The following is a 15,211-nucleotide window of genomic DNA, read 5'->3' as shown; positions in this document are numbered from 1 at the left end:
AGCTCCATGTTTCCTTTCCTTTTGCTCCCGCCCTCACGCCCTCCCTCCCTTCTTTTTATGTTTTTGAGGCAGAGTCTCTCTCTGTCACCCAGGCTGGAGTGCAGTAGCACTATCACAGCTCATTGCAACCTCAAACTGCTATGCTCAGATGATCCTTCCACCTCAGCCTCCCAAGTAGCTGGGAATACCGATGTGCACCACCACACTTGCTAAATTTTAAAAAAAATTTTGTAGAGACAAGGTCTTGCTACGTTGGCCAGGTTGGTCTTGAACTCCTGGGCTCAAGTGATCCTCCCACCTTGGCCTCCAAAGTGCTGGGATTACAGTTGTGAGCTACCACGCCTGGCCCCATGTTTCTTTTATTTTCTTTTCTTTTCTTTTGAACTGGAGTCTCACTCTGTTGCCCAGGCTGGAGTGCAGTGACACACTCACAGTCACCCCAGTGTAGACCTTCTGGGCTCCATAATCCTTCTGCCTCAGACTTCCAAGTAGTTGGAACTACAGGTAAGCGCAACCACACCTGGCTAATTTTTTGATATATTGTAGAGATGAGGTTTCACCAAGTTTACCCAGGCTGGTCTTGAACTCACGGACTCAGGCAATCCACTCGCCTCGGCCTTCCAAAGTGTTGGGATTACAGTCTGAGCCACTGAGCCTGGCCAGCCCCAAGTTGCTTAATCTCTCTGGGTTCATTCCTGTCTGTCTGTATACACACACCTCAATAATCTATGTGCTGCAAACTAAACCAGCAAGTTTTGGGGGTTTTTTTTGAGACAAGGTCTTGTTCTGTTGCCCAGGCTGGAGTGTAGTGGTCCTAACTCCTAGGCTCAAGTAACCTTCCCACCTCAGCCTCCTGAGTATTTGGGACTACATGCATGTGCCACCATACCCAGTTAATTTTTCATTTTGGTAGAGGTAGGGTCTTGCTATGTTGTCCAGGCTGGTCTTGAATGCCTGGCTTCAAGTAATTCTCCTGCCTCGGCCTCCCAAAGTGCTAGGATTATGGTGTGAGTCACCACATCCAGCTGAGTCATGACCATGTAAGATATTCTATGAAGAGGAAGGAGTCCCCTCCACTTTTGAATATGACTTACCTAGAACCATCTCTGAAGCAACAGACTCTTCAGCCAGGTTCCCAGATGGGCTGGGCAAAATGTCATCATCAAAACTGATGAGATCGATGTCTTCCAGGGGCTTGCTTTGCAGGACAGAAACTGGGGGGTTGGCTGGGGGTCCTTCTCCCAGGGACTTGAATGCTTTGGCTTGTGACGCCACTGAGAGTCGGGGAGGAACAGTGACTGGTTTCAATGGAGCTGAGGGGTGGGCAGGGTTTTCCAAGGAAACTGATTTCTTGGGCAGCAGAGGCCGAGGTGCGGGGGTTGGGGCTTTTTTCCCACCTTGAGGGTTCTCCGTCAGGGGCCCTCCTCCCAGAATCTCGTGATTCCCACTTCGTATAAGGCCAGGGTTTGGTTTCTTTGGCAATTCGGGTTTGGTTACTGGGATGCTTCCTGCTTCTTGCAGTGGAGGATACAGCATGAGCCCTTCCCTGGAGGTCACCTTGAGTCTGTTCTCTGTCCCAGAATCCCATTCTCCAGAAGCTCTGTTAGCAGTTGGTTTGGGAGCCACTGAGGGTTTCCCTGAGGAAACAGTAGGCTTCGGGGGAAGTGTACGGGGAGTAATTTCTGGTCTCTTGGGCAGTCCTGAGGTTTCTGTGTTTGTCTGGCCCTCAAATGCTTTGATCCTGGAAACAACACTATTTTGGCTTTGCTCTGTGTTCATAATGTTCATTACTGCCTGCCTATCTGAGTCACTGGGACTGTCCAACAGGGGCGGGGGCCGTCCTGGGGAGGACTCCTCTGCTGTGGCCACGGGGCTGATCTTCTGGTGACTTTGCCCTTTAGTGTGAGTATCTCTGGCTACTGGTCTGAGAATGCTTTTGGATCTTGGTTTTGGCACTGGACATCTTGCAGCACAGGGGTTTTCTGGACAATTCTGCTCTTCAGAAACATCAAAGACAATTAAAGGTTCCACATTGGTTGGAAGATTGCCAAATGAGACAGTTGGGGAAGGCTGAAGAGGCTTGAGAGGTGCCTGAAGTGCTGACAAGACCAAAATGAAGGAAAAGAAAGTTGCAATGTTACAATTTTTAAAAAATATTAAGGCCGGGTCTCACTTTGTTGTCCAGGCTAGAGTGCAGTGGCACATCACAGCTCACTGCAGCCTTGACCTCCTGGGCTCAGGCAATCCTTCTGCCTCAGTCTCCCAAGTAGCTGAGACTACAGGCACATGCCACCACGCCCAGCTAATTTTACTGATTTTTTGTAGAGACAAGATCTTGCTGTGTTGCCCAGGTTGGTCCCAAACTCCCAGCCTCAAGCAATCCTCCCACCTCAGCCTCCCAAAGTGCTGGGATTATAGACGTGAGTCGCCGTGCCTGGCTTCAGTGTTACAATTAATATACATATAGAAGATTCACAGATAAAAAAATATACAAGAAATATCAAGAGACCTGCTTTTCTTAATTAGTAAAATGTGATCTCCAAATCACTGGGGAAATGTTTATACTCAGGTTCCTGCAGGAGTGTTCTTCAAGTTATATTAGCTCATACAACAGATATTCATTATACATTTTAAACACCATTAAATTCCTGATTCTCATGAGACATCACAAAAACCATTTCTTTCTGGTTGTCAAAATTTCAATATTTCTTCTTTTTTTTTTTTGAGTCAGAGCCTCACTCTGTTGCCAGGCTGGAGTGCAGTGACATGCTCACAGCCACTGCAGCCTCGATCTGCTGGGCTCAGGCAGTCTTTCTACCTCAGTCTTCCAAGAAGCTGTAACTACAGGTATGTGCCACTATGTCTGGCTAATTTTTGTTTTATTGTAAAGATGAGGTCTTGTCAAGTTGCCCAGACTGGTCTCAAACCCTGGACTCAGGCAATCCTCTTGCCTCTGCCTCCTAAAGTGCTGGGATTACAGGCATGAGCCACTGCGCCCATCAAAACTTCAACATTTCTAATGCTTTACTCTTCTAAAGCAACTTTCTCTTTTCTTTAATATCATACTTTGAAAAAGTCTAACAGGTCAATCACCCTTAGCACCTTGAGAAGTTTAAGTTGTTAAATATAATATCCTTCTCAATGAGAATAATGGGCATCAGCAAAAACACATGAGTTAAATGGATGATGTTTTTGTGATATAAACTAGGAAAAGCCAAGAGGTTGGGGCTCATATGAATGATCTATTTTAATAATCACTGCATACCCAAAGCAAGCAAGCATATGGTGATCACACTGACTGGGAAGTAGAGCTCAACGAATTATGCACATATTACAAATTATTTTAAAGGCTGAAAGCCTACTGATTACTTCCCTAGAATGAGGTCAGAATTAGGGAAGACAAACTACTCGCATTACTTTGAGGCAGATCGTTGTCTATTTCTTCTGAAAAGTCGGTCTGAGTTGCAGAAGTAATAGTGTGCCTTGGAGTGGCAGCAGCATTATTATTATTTGTAGTATTAACTTGAACTTGGTTGATTTCTTTTATGACTTGTTCGTAAGACGGTGGGAGCTGCAAATCAGAGAATGAAGATTTTAGACATCTGTGGGCAATAACCAAGGTGTTCACAGTCTCACTGTTCTTGTCTTAAAAATACAATGCAAAGAAGTAACGTGACATTTACTCACCTCAGCAGGAACCAGCTCATTAGTCCTCCAAGCACCTGCTCCAGATGAAGGGGGAAAGCCCAGCCCTGGGGGAGGGGTTCCCGGAAACCATGAGACTGGCCTCAATGGCTCCGCTGCCACAATGGTGATCTCCGGGCGCCTGGTGGACAGAAACCTTGGTGAAGTTGTACAGGCTGGTAACAAGCAACTGTCTATCGGCAAATGTTCAAAGACTCATGAAAACCACCACCACCCATAAAGTTACAACAACGACCAGAGTCACAGAAATGACCTATCCGGCATGGGCCATCTTGGACAGTACACCTAGACACACTTTAAGGGAGCAAATGACAGTTGTTCTCTACGACTTTGGTCTCAAAAAATTAGAGATGTGGCTGGGCACAGTGGTTCGAGCCTGTGATCCCAGCACTTTAGAGGCCAAGATACAAGGAGTGCTTGAGCCCAGGAGTTTGAGACCAGCCTGGGTAACACAGTAAGCCCTTGTCTGTGTGTGCGTGTATATGTGTAAATTAGCTGGCATGGTGGTGCACACCTGTAGTCCCAGCTACTTGAAAGGTTGAGGTGGAAGGACCATCGGAGCCCAGGAGGTTGAGGCTGTGGTAAGCTGTGATCTCACCACTGCACTCTAGACTGAGTAACAGAGTGAGAGCCCGACTCAAAAGAGAAAAAAAAAAGTTAGAGATGTCCCCTGAGCACACCTGGCTCTGCCTTAGTTGACCAGGATAAAAACTAAGGCCCAAACAATGTCTTCATTCCAAACAATGTCTTCATTGTCCTGTTGCTATGACAGCCCACAGGACAAACATATGTAAGGTAGACACACTGGTCAAATGGAGCTGTTTGATTTTCTGTTATTACAAAGCATATACTCTGAAATGTACTTTACCATATAAAAAGAGTATCCTTTTCCTCACCACTCCATCTCTGTTCCAGTTCAAAGTTCTCTGTGTTGACATGTTCACTTATAGGCCCTGACATGTGTCTGTGTTTCTGGTCACTTTTGTTACATGACTTAATGATAAATTTTTAATACTGAGGAGCCATAGTGATTTAGGCCTAGCTTCTTTAATCCTTTTCTTTCTTTCCTTTTTCCTTTTTTTTTTTTTGAGTCAGAGTCTCACTCTGTTGCCCAGGCTAGAGTGCAGTGGCACACCACAGCCTCAACCTGCTGGGCTTAGGCAATCCTTTTGCCTTAGCCGCCTATGTAGCTGGGACTACAGGCACGTGCTACCACAGCCAGCTAATTTTTTAAAAAATTTTTTGTAGAGACAAGGTCTCACTTATGCTGCCCAGGTTGGCCTCAAACTGCTGGGCTCAAGCAATCCTCACGTCTGCTGGGTTTGCAGACATGAGCCTCAGTGCTTGGGCCTTTCATCCTTTTCTTAATCTGATTCTACATTCTCAAGCTTAATATATTTTATCTTCAGGCTGATTTCCTAACAAACATCAACTGTGTGACTCTGAGTAAATCAATCAGTATCTCTGAGCCTCAGTTTTCTCTTCTCACAAATATGGTTGATAATGCCTGTTCCTCCTTTCTCTAGTATTCGATGGAAAACAAATTTTAAAAAAACACTGTCATTATCAAAATTGTGCATTACACATACTGTGATGCTTGACTGTGAAATAGCAAAAGCTTATCATTGATTAAATTTGAATCGAATTCCCTAAGAACCACTGTGTGTAGCTTTTGTCTAACCAAACACTAAGACTCACTAGTTAATAAATGTTAAGCACCATATGTACATGAATTCTGATGGCACCCTTGTGATACAGGTATGAATAGGACCGTTTTAAAGATGGAGATACAGAAGCTAAAGAGATTAAGTGGCTTGGGAAGGTTACATGGTGAAAAAGTAATGAAGTCAGAATTTGAACTGGGTTCTAACTCTAAAGTCCTTGTTCTGCATTATTCTATACTCTACAGTACTGTAAGAAATATGAAAGCAGGGACCATGACTTATAAAAATCTATCCATTTGACTGAATGTCATGATTGTGTTTTTTGTTTTTTGTTTTGAGTTGGAGTCTCACTCTGTCGCCCAGACTGGAGTGCAGTGGCCGCTCCCGGCCACCGCAGCCTTGACCTGCTGGGCTCCGGCGATCCTTCCGCCTCAGCCTTCCGAGTAGCCAGAATTACAGGCATGCGCTACCACGCCTGGCTGATTTTTTGATTTATTGTCGAGATGAGGTCTCGCTGTCCAGGTGGGTCTCGAACCCGCGGGCTCAGGCAATCCACTCACCTCAGCCTCCCAAAGGCGCGGGATTACAGGCTGAGCCACCGAGCCCGGCTGAATGTCATGATATTATAAAAAAAAGTCTATCTATTATCCACCTGCCCACCCTTCCATCCTCCTATTTGTCCATCCACCCTTCCATTCATTCTATCATCTTATCTGTCTGTTCACTGGTCCTTCTTTCCATCTGCCCAGCTATTACCCCGCCTCCCTTCTTTCTTCCCTTCCTTTTCCCAACCAGCCACCAAGCATTTATTCCTTCCAGCTATCTCTCCTCCCTGCCTTTTTTCCTTTCTTTTTCCTTCTATCCAATTTTCGACACTGTCATCTATTAATTTATCTAGGCAACATTTACTAAGTAGTTATGAGGTATGCAGCATTTCTTTGAAGCAGTTATAACAAGGCTTTACATGTAGCAGTGGTTTAATAAACATTTGAAAATAAACTTCACTAAATAATTACAATCAAAAGAACAGTTCAGGCTTGTATCACTTCTCTCAGGCAAAATCTTCATCTTTCAAACTTACAGATTAATTCAAGAGCTGCACTGATGAGGCAGAACACAGTAATACATTAATGACAAAAAAGAAATATTTAACTTGCTAACTGACGATATGTTTTTATTTCAATTATTGGGATATATACCATCTACTCTAAATATAACCATACCTCCTATCTCGATGAAGTTCACTCTGAATAGAATTCCGAGAAGCTGTGGAAGAAAGAGTAAATTGGTATAGTCAAAATTAGTACATTCAGCAAAGGTTTACATTTTTAAAGTACACTATTGGAAAAAGTTAGCTTATAATTGTCATCCTATAGAATGGATGAATTTTAAAATTCCTACATAGAAAAGTAAATAAAAAATGATCTCTTTACTGGCACAAAGTTAATTATAGTTATATACTTAAATTGCATAAGAAAACAAATTTCAAAAACTCCCCAAAGCACATTCTGTGATTTTGAAAATAATTTGAAGAATGAAGAGCAAAAAGAAGACAGCTATTAAATACAAAATTGCACAGAAGGAGCATAAAGATGATGACATGAAATAACCACGGGCAGAAAAAATTTTAAATATGAACTCCAATCCATGTGACTCTGTGCTTGTGATGTTTGTTTATACTTCTACTGTAAAGAAAGTGAAAATGGACAGAATTTCATCTGTTTGCTAACTTCTCTGAAATGTTATAACCTTTAAGTTGTTTATGACTTAAATTAAGCGATAATAATAAATGAAAAGGTGTTCAAATCACATTTATAGCACATATTATTGTATATGTAGCATTGACTTTTTCCTTAAGGTTCAAGCTGAAGAAGCTTGATGGTTTACAGTTTTTCCGAATTTTATTTTATCAAGCAAATCAAGTCTTAATCGAACAATCTGGAAAATATGTCACATGTGGGGTCAATTTTTATGTAATAGAGGATGTTATATTTATTTTCAAGGAGCACATTCTAAAGACCCCTTTGAAAAAATAAATCTTCATATACTACACTGTAAAGACTTGTGCACAAAGGGAATTTGTTTTAGATTAAAACTGTATCAGCCATCTGCTTTCACATCTCTCCAATGCTCCACTTTTCCATAATCTTTTTTCCTCCCTCCAATTAACGTCTACTTCTCTCTGATCAGGAAGGGCTGCCAGAGCTGGGGAGGCGCGGGTGGAGCTGAGAGGTGGGGACGGGTGGCGAAGCAAACCTCTAACATCTGAATCCCAAACCCCTGGATCTTGCCTTGGAGAGTGTCCTACTCAGATCATCAGCTGGTTTGACTATTAAATTTTCATCAAGAGCTAAAGCAAGCTGATGGAGGGCTGGGGCTCTGCATGGTGTGTCTGATTGGTAAGAACGGTTTCATTAAGTCAGAGGCTCACCCGAGTGGGCGACAATCACAGCATCACGACCACTAAAGGCTGGAATCAGAAGACATAGCGCTTTTTAAAGACTTCACATTATTGTCACACACATACCTCTTCCACGGGGCATTTTTGCCGTGTACTATTCATGAGTGCTAAGGGAAAAAAAGAAGGGGTTACAGAAGAGGAAAGGAAGAGAGAAGAGTGAACCCAGCTGCCTAAGCTTCAACAGGCATTCAGGAGCAGGGCTGTCTCGCCATGCCATTCATTTTCCCTACTCTGCACCTTGCATGAATAAGAAAAGCCGATGAACCATAGTTTCAGAGCGTAAAGAAATATATTGCTGCCAAGATTTGCCTGTAGAGACCAGGACATCCGCACACATAACCACAGTAAAGAAAAATCTACCTGTCGTTTATTAATAACAGTGTAAAAAAAAAATCTAAAAACCATTTTGCAAAATCAATTTGCTACTTCGACAGGGCTCGATTTTAAAGTATGAATAATGCTTAAGAGGTAATTCAGTAGTTGAGTTACGTTGTTTTAAATCAGTGGCTTTGAACATGATACTGCCCCTTCACACCAGAGTATCAGGAACCAGCTCCCAGCAGTACTGGCACTCTCCATGCCGCAGAACGAGGAGGGGGCCTCAGTGGCACCCACACACCTCCTTCTCTTCCTCCACAGCCTCTGGAAACACTGCTCTTCCCCCCTCTTTTTCTGATCCCCAACCCACATTCACACATCTTCTATGGAATCTCTTTCTCTCTCGATCCTCCTCAAATGACTGACGCTTTTTGTCAGTGCTGAACAAGTTTGAGATCTGGAAACACTTTAGACTTTCACGTGGTGTCCTAAGCTCTTCTTGCTAATTTCTCAACTATCCATTGCACACCTCCTTCTCACCTTCCCAGACTATACAGATCTGCTGCGGTTGTTGCCAGGGCAATCAAATTTGCCACCAACGTCCATACAGACTAGCATGCCCCATTTAACCTTTCTGGCACAAGCTGGTATTTTCTTGTACATTTTGGGTTACTACCACAGAATAAAAGCAGTATTTTCTTTTTTCTTTCTTTCTTTCTTTTTTTTTTTTTTGAGTCAGAGTCTCACTCTGTCGCCCAAGCTATAGTGCAGTGGCACGCTGCTCACGGCCACCTCAGTCTCTCGATTCGCTGGGCTCCGGCAATCCTTCCGCCTCAGCCTTCCAAGTAGCTGGAACCACAAGTGCGTGACACCAAACCCAGCTAATTTTTTCATTTATTGTAGAGACGAGGTCTTCCCAAGTTGTCCAGTCTGGTCTCGAACTAGTGAGCTCAGGCAATCCTCTCACCTCGGCTTCCCAAAGTGCTGGGATTACAAGCGTGAGCCACTGTGCCTGGTTAAAAGCAGTATTTTCCATTGATGTGATCCTATCATTTACAGAACTATTTTCTTTCTTTCTTAAAAAAATGTAAGTAGAGAGTTTATTTGAGCCATGCTTGAGGACTGCCAACCTGGGAGCATAGATTCAAGTTGCTTTGAATAGACACTCTCTATGGGACTATTTGCAAACTTTTCTAGTTCAAGTGGTTAAATTCTAAGTATAAACCATATTCACATTAGGTTATTTATAAAAGAGTTAGGATGTGGATTTACAATATTATCGCGAATAAACAATCTCCCTAAGCTCTGGCAGGACCATAAGCTTGGGAGATGTTCACTGATCATCTTACTCAAACTTCACAGTGGAGGAAACTGAGATACAGAGAGGTTAACTAAACTGTCCTGGCTCCAACAGCTAATTAGCAACAAGGATAGGCACAGTTTGTTTCTTAAAGCAATTTAACTCCAATTTAAAGCCAGGAGAGCAGCATGCTAGTCCTGAATCTAAATAATTCAAAATTATTGGTTAAAAGATAATCAGGGCTGAGTGTATTAGCTCACACCTGTAATCCTAGCACTTTGGAAGGCCAAGGCAGGAAAACTGCTTGTGCCCAGGAGTTCAAGACCAGCCTGAGAAACATAGCAAGACCTTCTCTCTACAAAAATCAAACAATGAGCCAAGTGTGGTGGTGCACACCCGTAGTCCCAGCTACTTGGGAGGCTGAGGTGGAAGGATTGCCCTAGTCCAGGAAGTCAAGGATGCAATGAGCTGTGATCATGCCACTGCACTCCAGCCTGGGCAACAGAGTGAGACCTAGACTCAAAATAATAGAATAGAATAGAATAGAGTAGAATAGAGTAGAATAGAATAGAATAGAATAGAATAGAATAGAATACACTCTGCATGGTAGGTGTTAACCGCATCTTGCAAATGGTAGGGAAACTGAGTCTCACAGAGGCTAGATGTCTTCTCAAGGGAGAGCTGGGATATCAACCCAGGCTTCCTGACTTCAAGGCCATCAAGCCTTCCACTCCACAGACGCACCTTAAATCCATCTGGCTTATAACCTGTTCCACACAAATGTAGTAGCTCAAGCCCAGGAGTTCGAGACCAGCCTGCCTCGGCTCCCCAGAGTGCTGATGTTATAGGCATAAGCCACCGTGCCTGGCCCAGAGTGTTCTTTTGTAATGTGTGTGAACAACTGGCAACTTACGGGTAGATAATCAATATTAACTAAATCTGAATTTCAGAAAATAATTTTTTCTTCAAAAATAATGAAAAGCAGAACATAAAATTTTAGATATATCCGATTAGGACCCTTCAAAACACTTTACCAAAAATATAGGACTCACAAGAATGAATGCAATAAAAGGACCCCAAAGTTTGGCTGGAACCAGAATCATTAGGAAGTAACTTGAAATACAACCAGTTAGGGAGCATCACTTCGAAAACGGGTTAGAGTCATTTCCTTGCCAGGATTAGATGTCTGAGTCTGGAAGAGGAAAGCACACATCTTAATGGGCTGGCCAACATTAAAACTACTGATAGCTTTTTCTCATAGAATAAGCAAAAAAAGAAAAAGAAAAGGGCCGGACACAATGATTCCTCATACTGTATTTACATGGCATCAGGAAAGGGTCTCTCTGGCCTTCTTGCCTAAACATCAGGAATAAATACAAATAAGTATTTCCTTAGCATTTACAAAGTGACTGACAGGATTAAAAGACGATGGGTGAGTTTAAAAAACACAAAATGCCAGTTATCTCCCAGCAAGGGCTTTCCCTTGGTTCAGCCTCCTCTGTCCTCTCTCTAGGCTGTTTCACCAGCTTCCTCCTTCCTCAAGCTCCAGGCTGACCTCTCCACCGACTGCCTTCCCGCAGCTTACACGTCTTCAAGCTTCCTCATCCCAACAGTCTGTGAACACATCTCCTCTTCTCTGGACTCTGCTCCATTCTAGAATGACAGCTGCTATCTCCCCTGTTGACCACCAAATTTCACAGACGTGTGGGTGACCCCAGCTGTCCTGACTTGCACATATTCCATTCGTTGCTAACACTGAAGATTGGATTCCACCTTCGATGCTCTACTGAAACTGCTCTCTTGAAGTTCTCTATGGCTTTCTAAGAGCCTCATAGAAAGACCTATTCTCAGCACCTTCTGCTTGGCCTTGTTGCCGTGTTAAGAGCTACTGGGGGTTCACCTATTCCTTTCAAAACCATCTCCTCTTTTCAGCCTCTAAAACACAGCTGTCTTCTGGTGTTTTCTATTACTCTGACCATTCTTTGTCTCCTTTGCTTTCTTTCCCCTCCCTGGTATAGGGGCTTCAGGGTAAGCAAGAGCATCCTGAAGGACCTATGGGAAGTTCGGCACCGGTTGCAATCCCTACCAAAGAAGTCCCGAACAGAGGCAGGAGCCAGCAGATGTGACTCAGTGAAAAGTGGACCTTCTCAACAGGGATGGGTTAACTAGGTCATGCGTCTTTTTTTTTTTTTTTTTGAGTCAGGTCTCACTCTGTCACCTAGGCTGGAGTACAGTGGCATGATCATGGCTCACCGCAGCCTCAACCTCCTGGGCTCAGGCAATATTTATGACTCAGCCTCTTAAGTAGCTGAGACTATAGGCGTGCATCACCATGCTCAGTTAATTTTTTGATTTTTCGTAGAGACGAGAACTTGCTATGTTGCCTAGGCTGGTCTCAAACTGGGCCCAAGCAATCCTCCTGCCTTGGCCTCCCCAAGTGCTGGGATTACAGGCATGACCTACCGTGCCCGGTCATGTCTTGCATCTTTTTGCCTTACCACCCGTTTTAGACATAGGTTGGCCATAGACATCAATGTTTTCCAAGATTCTGTTTCTTGTCATCTTTTCTGTCCGGTATACTTTCTCCCTAAATGTTTGGCTACTTCCAGGATTTTCCGTTTCCTTGATTAACCCAGGTTATACCTCCAACCAAGAAATCCTTGCCTAAATTCTAGACTCTAATTGTGTATTTAAATTCTCTCCCTCCCCTTGCCCTCACTCCGACGGTTGTAAGGCTTGAAAAGCTATCATGAAATTCTCCCTTTTAATTTGAATTCTTTTCATCATACACCATGGTGTTCCCACATCTTTATAACTCACCAGTAAAATGCAGTGGGGAAACACGGCATATTTTTCTGTATGTATTTTACCTTGTAAAATTTCCCTGGGGAATGGTTCAAATCCAAGTTCCTCATGACCTGTGAATGCCCTAAATTTGCACTAAATATTACAAATTATGTTTCTAAAACTAGGCTACATTCTTCTACAGGTGGCAACCTCAGCTCAAATAATGCGAAGAACATCTAAAATCCTGTCTTTTTCCTTTTCTGTAACAGGTAGCCCATGTTCTATTTTTAAATAGAGACCTTTCCAGAGCCTTTTATTTAAAAAGAGTGTTCAAATACCGTACCAAGAGCAAGTTTTGAAGTTTTAACCAAAAGATAAAGATAGAAAGTATGAATGTGCCATTTTGGTGAGAATTCTACACAAAGTACTTCTGTCTTGTACGTATGTAAGCCTGTCTTCAGAGGCATTTACACAGTTTTTAAAAACATTGTAAAGAGAACTCGTGGAAGCAAATGAACCAAAAAGAACAGAGTTTAATATTTCTTAAACCTGTAAGATGTCTCCAACCACAGAAACCAACTAGACAGCCAGATTTTTAAAAAACAGCTTTGTTCTCTAAGAGAAAAACACTGAGAAACTGACTAATCAAATCAGCTGTTTGTCTGAAATGCTTTATTATTTCTTAGGAGAAGCTATTCTTGTTGAGTTCTTTATAGATTCATCAAATACAATCACTTGCTGGAAATCTAAATCATCATTTAAAATAATTACAGAGGAAAATACAGAGCAGGAAAAACAAACTTACATCTCTTGATTACTGCTCTAATGGATGACAAGGGTCCTTGGCTAGAAAAAGAAAGAAAAAACATGTTATACAGTCATTAATCCTTTTGAAGAAGAATCATTCATAATGCCTGGACATTTGTGGCACTCAGTATGGTGCCAAGCAGCAAGCTAGATATGTTAGTTACTGGCCTGCCCTCTTTATAAAACAAAAACTAAATTAAAAAAAATTTTTGTTTTTGGGTAGGAGTCTCACTCGGTCGCTCAGACTGGAGTGCAGTGGCATGCTCATGACCACTGTAGCCTTGACCTGCTGGGCTCAGGCGATCCACCTCGGCCTTCCAAGTAGCTGAAACTACAGGCATGCAGCACCACATTTGGCTAATTTTTTTTAATTTACTGTAGAGATGAGGTTTCGCCAAATTGCCCAGGCTGGTCTTGAACCCCTGGACTCAGGCAATCCTCTCGCTTCAGCCTCTCAAAGTGCTGGGATTACAGGTTTGAGCCACTATACCTAGCCTATGAAATTTTTTAAATTGCCTTTGATATTTAAGATATTTTATGGGCAGCAAGGAGGTTGGTGACGTATATCTGCAGTGTAAATAAAATTTTGCCTTGCAATTGCTTTCAGAGCTACCTACGTATTGCATCTTCCAGGGGAAATCTGGATACCACTTGCAGCTAAACAGCATTACCTGGTGCTCAAAAGAGCTTTATTCCTTACAGCCCTTTTGTGTTTGACACCGAAATACATAATCTGTATAGTCAATTTGACCTGAGGACAAATGGTATTTTCTTAAGATAAGAATTTAAATTATCATCACCTAAAAATAAAACAATCTTTGGAGCTTCTTCCCTCTCCTGGTACCCCTTAACCCTTCTCTGCTTTCCCTTCCCCCTCCCCTGCTTGTAACCTCCTCCTCCTCTCTTGCCCTCTGCCTTCTACCCTGGGATGATGCAGCAACAAGGCCCTTGCCAGACACCAGTCCATCAGTCCTGGACTCAGTCTCCAGACCCTTGAGCCAAAGCATGTCATTATCAAGTGCCCAGTCTGTGGTATTCTGTAATAGTAGCATGAAATGGACTAAGACAATACTATTCTGTCACACAGGGAAAAAAATTAAGCTCCAGGAGGTCTTTAATACCATGAGGCAAGGATTATAATATAGAGATATAAATGTTTTCAGCAGTACTGATTTTTTATTTTTTATTTTATTTTTTTTGAGTCGGAGTCTCACTCTATTGCCCAGGCTGGAGTGCAGAGGCACACTCATGGCCACCACAGCCTCAACCTACTGGGTTCAGACAATCCTTCCACCTCAGTCTTCCAAGTAGCTGAAACTATAGGTGGGTGCCACCACGTCCGGCTAGTTTTTTTATTTACTGTGAGATGAGGTCTCACCAAGTCACCCAGACTGGTCTCAAACACATGGGCTCAGGCAATCCTCTCATCTTGGCCTCCCAAAGTGCTAGGATTATAGGCATGAGCCACCATACCTAGCCAATACTGATTTTTTTTTTTTAGAAAGAAGTATTTGAAGCCTTTCTGTAAAGTGACTACTTAAAAAAAAAAGAATAAGCATTGGTATAAGCTGAGTATCTTTCATCCAAAATGCTTGCAACCAGAAGTGTTGAGGAGTTTTTGGATTTTGGAAGATATGCATTACATACTTACCAGTTGAGCATTCCTAACCCAAAAAACCCAAATCTGAAATGCTCCAATGGGTATTTCCTTTGAGCATTATGTTGATGCTCAAACAATTCCAAAATCTGAAGTATTTTGGATTTTCTTTTTTTTTTTTTTTGAGTTGGAGTCTCATTCTGTTCCCCAGACTGGAGTGCAGTGGCCGCTCCCAGCCACTGCAGCCTCGACCTTCCGGGCTCTAGCAATCCTTCCGCCTCAGTCTTCCAAGTAGTTGCAACTACAGGCGTGTGCTACCATGCCCAGCTAATTTTTGATTTTATTGTAGAGATGAGGTCTTGCCAAGTTGCCCCGGCGGGTCTCAAACCCCGGGGCTCAGGCAATCCACTCACCTCAGCCTCCCAAAGCGTGGGATTACAGGCTGAGCCACCGAACCCGGCTGCATTTTGGATTTTCAGATTTGGGATGCTTCATCTGTAATATAGAAGACATAACAGCCCTAAAAAGCACACAGGCTGACTGAGGCTTGCAGCAGAAACTTCTTGGTGCAA

General features: G+C 42.9%; 1 protein-coding gene across 1 annotated transcript in view; it reads right to left on the bottom strand.

The window, feature by feature from the left end:
* SH3D19 (SH3 domain containing 19) overlaps window positions 1-13,057 on the bottom strand; it is a 66,851-nt gene extending 53,794 nt beyond the window's left edge. Inside the window, exons 1-6 of the mRNA XM_021708220.1 lie at window positions 13,041-13,057; window positions 7,801-7,839; window positions 6,593-6,635; window positions 3,688-3,826; window positions 3,409-3,571; window positions 1,095-2,099 (exon numbers count right to left, since the gene is read on the bottom strand). Of these exons, the coding sequence (XP_021563895.1) occupies window positions 1,095-1,788 (694 nt within the window). The 5' untranslated portion in view covers window positions 1,789-2,099; window positions 3,409-3,571; window positions 3,688-3,826; ... (1 more) ...; window positions 7,801-7,839; window positions 13,041-13,057. The remainder of the gene's footprint in view (window positions 1-1,094; window positions 2,100-3,408; window positions 3,572-3,687; window positions 3,827-6,592; window positions 6,636-7,800; window positions 7,840-13,040) is intronic.
* Between the last annotated feature and the right edge of the window lie 2,154 nt (window positions 13,058-15,211).

This window comes from Carlito syrichta, unplaced genomic scaffold (genome assembly GCF_000164805.1).
Source record: "Carlito syrichta isolate Samal-C Ts95f unplaced genomic scaffold, Tarsius_syrichta-2.0.1 Scaffold135588, whole genome shotgun sequence".
NCBI lineage: Eukaryota > Metazoa > Chordata > Mammalia > Primates > Tarsiidae > Carlito > Carlito syrichta.
Note: the sequence above shows the minus strand (reverse complement) of the source record. Positions and strands in the feature narration are given on the sequence as shown.